Below are 7,500 nucleotides of genomic sequence, written 5' to 3' on the forward strand. Positions count from 1 at the left end.
GTTTTGAATAATCTTTAATTTTTTGTCATTTATCTTTTATCTTGCACTGTTTCAGTTGTTGAGCTGTGGCCTAGCTGGAGTACTGCTTTGAAGGGTTTTTTTTTTTTTTAGTCAAACAAATCAATCTCAGTATTTTTTATATTTTATCTTTTTATTCTTTCGCTTGTTTCCGTCATTTGACTGTGGCCATGCTGGTGCACCGCCTTGAAGGCCACTTTGTTCAAAGAAATCGATCCCAGGACTTCTTGTTTAGAAGCCCACGGCTTATCCCATTGATTTTCTTTTGCAAAACCACTAAGTTACAGGGATGTAAACAAACTAACATTGGTTGTCAAGCGATGGTGGGGGGGGACAAACAGACACAGACACAGACACAGACACACACGCAGGTTCAATCCCACTGCGTGGCACCTTGGACAAGTGTCTTCTACTATAGCCTCAGGCCAACCAAAACCTTGTGAGTGGATTTGGTAGATGGAAACTGAAAGAAGCCTGTCGTATATATGTATGTATATGTATATATGAGTTTGTATTATTCTATATATGGCAAATGGAATAAGTATAAAAATGAACATTGTCTACATTTTAAAACTGATGTAATGCTTACAGTGTTTAATTAAATGAAGTAGCATGAAACGATTGTACTACACTACCTTGGATGTCCTTGTTGACTTATTTCGATTATATATATATATATATACATACATACATTTAAATATACAATGGGCTTCTTCCAGTTTCTATTAACCAAATCCACTTACAAGGCTTAGGCTGACCCAAGACAATAGGTAGAAGACCTTTGCCAGAAGTGCTACACTGTGGGACTGAACCAGGAACCATATAGTTTGTGGATGGCAATAAATTAATTTTTCAGAAAAGTTTAAAAAAGTAATTTGGCGAAAAAATATTTCTATAAAATACTAATTATCAAAGAAATAATGAAAATTTGTGATCGGGGTTCTGAAAAAAACATTTAAATTGTGAAAATTTGACAAGATAATTTAATACATCTAAATGTTCTTTGTCAAATTTTCTTCATCTAAATTTCTTCATTCTAAATCTTTTATACATTTTTTCCCCCTTCAATCTATGTATTTTGTTTCTTTTCAAAATGTAATTTTCTTCATCTAATTATATAAACTGTAATTATATAAATCTAATTTTTTAAAAATCTAATTTTCTTAGTCTAAATTGTCTTCAAGCAAAAGCTTTCATGTGGTTTGTAGAATGCAATATGTTATGTTTTTGTATTGAGTGAATTAAAAATTCTAAAATCTTCACCAGTCTGCTGGTCTGCCAATGGTAGTTTTATCATTTTCTTCTTCTATCAAAGGAACTGAACTCTGCACAGCAAGGCTAGGAAACACTCATCGGTACCACAGTGCTACCACTGTTTATACCAGTGGTTTTCAACCAGTGTTCCGCGGAACCTTAGGGTTCCGCCAGTACAGTCCAGGGGTTCCACAAGAAGTTACAAAACTGCTAAAATCGGCAGTAATTTTTAATTCTCCTGTGCAGATATGTGTGCATAAGACTATTAAATTATTGCACAGGGGTTCCTTGAGCCAGTGGAATGTTTCCTTGGGGTTCCGCTCCAGCAAAAAGTTTGAAAAGCACTGGTTTATACACTAGCAAGATGTATGCCATCGTGTGATTCATACGTCACCCTTTAGCATTTAAACTGGCCGTGTCAGGCCAAAATATTCTTCCCATTTTTATGTTCAAACTGGCCAAATCCAGCCTCTCACAACAACATTACAATTCTAGTCCAAAACAAATACTGTCGCATAATCAAAATCTTCAGGCTACAAAATAATGCAGGGCAAATTCAAAACAACGTGAATAAATATGTTACATTTAATAGGATAATCTAAACTAGTGGGACGCATGGATATTTCATGGAATATAACAATCCCAGCAATATACTGGTCCCAGCATTCCCAGCAAATATACCAATCCCAGCATTCCCAGCAATATACTGGTCCCAGCATTCCCAGCAAATATACCAATCCCAACATTCCCAGCAAATATACCAGTCCCAGCGTTCCCAGCAAATATACTGGTCCCAGCATTTCAGCCACTTTTGGAATCCAACCTGGAAGTCATTTTCTGTTAGCGAGTCGAAGACCTTCTGCAATTCGTTCTGGCTTTTGACAACAGTGTTGAAACGGTGACCTTTGCGCTGTCTTTTCATCTTGGAGAAGAGATGGAAGTCCATGGGTGCTATTTCTGGCGAATGGGGTGGGTGCAGAAGCAATACAATGTTGTTTTTGGCCAGAAACTCATGAATGAAGTGAATAAGCTGCCGGACAAGATAGTGAAGATGCCGACGACCGCTTGGTTCAAAGTCTCTCTTGACCAGAAATGGTCTGAACACTTTGAATGACCACCCTCCCTGTACATAACTCCCTGTCCCCCTACATGGCATTGCTTTTGCTTTTTGAGCCAATAAAAATTGAATTGAATTGAATTGAATGAAGAGAGCTTAGTGATGGGGTGCATTGCTGTCACCAAGAATCCAATTCTTCATGATCCACAGATCCGGTCGCTTTTGCCGAATGCCCTCCTGCAAATGCTTGAAAACTTTGTAACAGAACTCTCGATTTATGGTCTGGCCCTTGGGGACAAATCCTCCATGTGGATGTCAAAAAAAAAAACAAGGCGCAGGAGTGGCTGTGTGGTAAGTAGCTTGCTAACCAACCACATGGTTCCAGGTTCAGTCCCACTGCGTGGCATCTTGGGCAAGTGTCTTCTGCTATAGCCCCGGGCCGACCAATGCCTTGTGAGTGGATTTGGTAGACGGAAACTGAAAGAAGCCTGTCGTATATATGTATATATATATGTGTGTATGTGTGTGTGTGCGTTTGTCCCCCAAGCATTGCTTGACAACCGATGCTGGTGTGTTTACGTCCCCGTCACTTAGCGGTTCAGCAAAAGAGACCGATAGAATAAGTACTGGGCTTACAAAGAATAAGTCCCGGGGTCGATTTGCTCGACTAAAGGCGGTGCTCCAGCATGGCCGCAGTCAAATGACTGAAACAAGTAAAAGAGTAAAGAGTAAGGAACATGGCCTTGATTGGGCTGGGGCTTTGTCAAGTCTTCTTCGGTCATGGAGATGACGGCCTCTTCCATTGTGACCACTGCTGCTTCATCACTGTAAGCTTGCCGAAGCATGGTCAATGTCTCTGTAGCAGACTTCCCAACTTAAAAATGCAAAATTTCATGTTGGCTCTTTGTTCCTGTCCATGACAAAATCACAGACGACAGCCTACACATGGTTACAAAAAGATTAATTTCACAACTTGCAAAGTAAACACGTCAATCAAGCACACTGCATCATGAAGATCACTGCTAGCTCTCACTGTGCACTCACTTGTGTGCTGCCACCTGTTGGTGCACTACAGAACTAGTCAGGGAACTTTTTGATACCACCTCATATGTGTGTATATGTTTGTGTATGCATCCATACAAACACATATACACTATTCACATACAGAAATGCACACAGACACACACACACACGCACTTATAATTTAATCTACATCCAATGTAATATGGTCAAGCTTCAATATCAGCTGAGAAGAAAAAAATGACCAAACACTGACCTCTGGTGGCAAATCTCAATAATTTCCTTTACTGGCATGGTCAAGGCAAAGTTACTGGCTATGTGGTCAAAGATAGCCAGGCGAGTCCCAGGTTTCAGTTTGTCTTGTACCAATTCTATAATCTGGAATTAAAGAGAAAAAAAATAAGACAAAACACCACCAACTGTTGTTTATGTTATTGTTTTGTTGCTGTTGCTGTGGTTGTTGTTGTTATTAATATTGTGGTTGCTTAATGAGGCAAACTGGCGGAATCGTTAGCAAACTGGACAAAACACTTAGTGGCATTCCATCCGTCTACCTGTTCTGAGTTCAAATTCCACTGACCTTTCAAGATCAATAAAGTAAGTACCAGTTGTGTACTGGGGTCGATGCAATCGACTTAATCCCTACCCTGGAACTGCTGGCCTCGTGCCAAAATTTGAAACCATTATTATGGTTGCTTAAAGCAGGGAGCAGACAGAATCGTTAGCAGGCCAGAGCAAACAATTAGCAGCATTCCATCTTTCAAATTCTGCTACAGTTTCAAATTTTGGTAGAAGGCCAACAATTTCAGGAAAGGAGCTAAGTTGATTACATTGAGTCCTGGTGCTCAACTGGTACTTAATTTATCGACCTCAAAAGGGTGAAAGGCAAAGTTGACCTCAGCGGAATTTGAACTCAGAATGTAGTGACAGGTGAAATACGCTAAGCATTTCATCCAGTTGCTAACAATTCTGCCAGTTCACCACCTTGAGGAGGAGGAGGATTCTTTCTACTGGAAGCACAAGGCCCCAAATTTGGGGGAAGGGATTAAGTCGTAACTGGTACTTATTTAACCAACCTCGAAAGGATGAAAGACAAAGTTGACCACAGCAGAATTTGAACTCTGAACATAGCGGCAGACAACATACTGCTGAGCATTTCGCTCATTGTGCTAACGATTCTGCCAGCTCGCTGCCTTAATAATGATGATGATGATGATGATGATGATAATGGTTTCAGATTTTGGCACAAGGCATAATAATGATTCTACAGCTCGGATAACAATAATAATGAAAACAACAACATCAATAACAACTACAACAATAACAACACTGTCGAGCAGAATATATGGTATAAGATGACCTGGTTTCTGTTAGTGAGAGGGAGTTCCACAGTTTCTTCCTGGAGATGGACACCAGTCAGTCTGGAAACTTCTCTCAACAGTTTCTTCACAGCACCTGATGGTTTCAATATAGAAAGAATATAATGAGGAATGGGGTGGATATTGGGTGACCAAACACTAGTGCCAATACCAACACCACCACCACCACCACCACCAACTGCAACTACAGCAACAACAACAATACCTCCACCACCATTACTACCACTAATTCCACCATCACTACAACCACCACCACCACCACTACCAATAATAACAGCACCTCTACAGCAGCCACCACTATCAACCTGAACCAGCACCATCTGAGCCACCCCCACCATCACCATTTCCACCACCACCACCACAACCACCACCACAACCACCACCACAGTACTCCTGATGGAAACAGCACTACTACTACCACAACACACACCACCACAACCACCACTACCACTACAACCTCTACAATCACCACCACTATCCCCTCGGCAACCACAACAAGACATAATAGGTGGCTACTATAAACCACAGTTGTACTGTAAATAGGTGGTCTACATGGTCATTCTTCCTGCTAGAAATAACAGCTAGAACACACTCTCAACTTCACCCTAATATAGACTCACAAGAAATACTACCAACATAGACAGAATTCCATCTTGGTCACCTTCACCCCAGATTATCAGTTCCACTCCAATACATTAAACTCAAGTGCAGTATGTCACACTCAACTTACCGTATGTTGTGTTCAAGAAGAATATGGTGTCTTCTTTAGTGAACGGAATCCCTCGAACGACAGTGCTGGTGGCAGTTGTTGCATTGCTGACCAGTACAAGATCGGTAGGGTCACAGCCTGCAAGGAGACAGAGGTGGTTTTAGAGAGAACAACATAAATGTCACAACATCACAGCCATAACTATATTGTTAATACACAAATACAGGATCATAGCCTGTAATAATAGAAAGGTGATTTTATAGAGAACAGCATGAAAGCCACAGCATCACAACCATAAGTATATTGTTGACATAGCATTACAGTATGCAATGATACAAAAGTGGTTTTACAGAGAACAGCATGAACGCCACAACATCACAGACATAACAACATCTATTATAATAAAAAGTGAAATTCTGTCAGTCTGTGACCCCTGTATCTTAGTCTACATAGACATAATATACATTTTTTGGAATCGAATGATCCTGGGATTGAAAATCTGGCCTTCATTTGGTTCTTGAAGTTCCAGCATTGGGATCTGACATAAAAGCATTTGGGTTGCTATTTCTAGCAGGTAAAAGCTTGGCTGATTCATGCCATCTTGGTTGGTGTTTGTCAGATGACGTTGGAGATCAAGGTGGGGAGATAAATGATATTCACTTCGTTAATTTTACATTGAGATAAGAACTTTGGGACAAATTGGCCAACAGTTGGAATTCAACTTGGGACTGGAACAATAGAATGATTGCATTACAGTATTAATTCCCATCCGTCCTTAACCTCTGATCAAACACCACCAAGGCATTCAGTCATTATAGGCGTATTGTAGTCATGCTATTTAGCTCTCTTTAGTTTTGGGCTGCAGGGCCAATTAGCCCTCCACAGAAGGTAGCCTAAAAGTCCGCACAAAGGGCAGCTTTTGAGCTAGGTGTTAGTAAACCAATACAGGATCATAGCCTGTAATGACACAGAGGTGGTTTTAGAGAAAACAGCATGAAAACCACAACATCACAGCCATAACTATATTGTTAGTACATCAACACAAAGTCACAGCGTGCAATGATACAGAGGTGTTTTTATAGGGGCCAAGATGAATGCCACAACATCACTGCCAGCACTACATTCTTAACAAACCAGCAGAAGATCACACCATGCAAAATGGTTTTATAGAGAACAGCATGCAGACCACAACATCACAACCATCGCAACATTGCTAATGAATCAATACTGGGTCACATCTCGCAATAATATAAAGATGGTTTTATAGAGAAAAGCATGAACGCCACAACATCACTGCCACCACTACATTGTTTATACATCAGCAGAGGGTCACAGCCTGCAATGATAAACCAGAAGTGGTTTTATAGAGAACAGCATTATAGGGAACATCATTAAGGCCACAACATCACTGCCATTACTAAAATTGTTAGTAAACTGATAGAGTCACAGCATGCAAGGAGACAGAAGTGGCCTGTCTGATAAACAACTGTTGTAAAGCATGAACACCACAACTTCAACCATCATTAGTGACACAGCCATACAAACATCAAAACCACCACCACTGCCACCACCAATATCACAACCATTGACCCAGCATACCACCACTGTCATCAACACCACCACCACTACTACTCCCATCACCACCATCGACCCAGCATACCACCATGACCATCACCATCAATAACACTGATATCTATGCCATCAAACCACCAATATCACCACCATCAACCCAGAATACCACCACCACCACCATCACCAATATCACAACCGTTGAGCAGTATGCCACCACTGCTATCAACACCACTACCAACACCACCACCACCACTACTCCCATCACTACCATCAACCCAGCATACCACCACGACCCAGCATACTACCACGACCATCACCATCAATATCGCCAATATGTATGCCACCATCACCACCACCACCACCAATATCACCACTATCAACCCAGAATACCAACACCACCACCACTGCCACCACCACCACCACTGCCACCACCACCACCACCACCGTTAACAGCACCAACAGCATCATCACTAATAGCATCACCTCATCCC

At 41.1% G+C, this 7,500-nt stretch overlaps 1 protein-coding gene across 1 annotated transcript in view; it reads right to left on the reverse strand.

Moving 5' to 3' along the window:
* Positions 1-7,500, reverse strand: part of LOC115222933 (probable L-cysteine desulfhydrase, chloroplastic) — a 33,751-nt gene that overhangs the window by 11,837 nt on the left and 14,414 nt on the right. The window contains exons 5-7 of the mRNA XM_029793332.2: positions 5,459-5,575; positions 4,710-4,804; positions 3,606-3,727 (exon numbers count right to left, since the gene is read on the reverse strand). Coding sequence (XP_029649192.1) covers positions 3,606-3,727; positions 4,710-4,804; positions 5,459-5,575 — 334 coding nt within the window. The remainder of the gene's footprint in view (positions 1-3,605; positions 3,728-4,709; positions 4,805-5,458; positions 5,576-7,500) is intronic.

This window comes from Octopus sinensis, linkage group LG21 (assembly GCF_006345805.1).
Source record: "Octopus sinensis linkage group LG21, ASM634580v1, whole genome shotgun sequence".
In the NCBI taxonomy this organism is placed as follows: domain Eukaryota; kingdom Metazoa; phylum Mollusca; class Cephalopoda; order Octopoda; family Octopodidae; genus Octopus; species Octopus sinensis.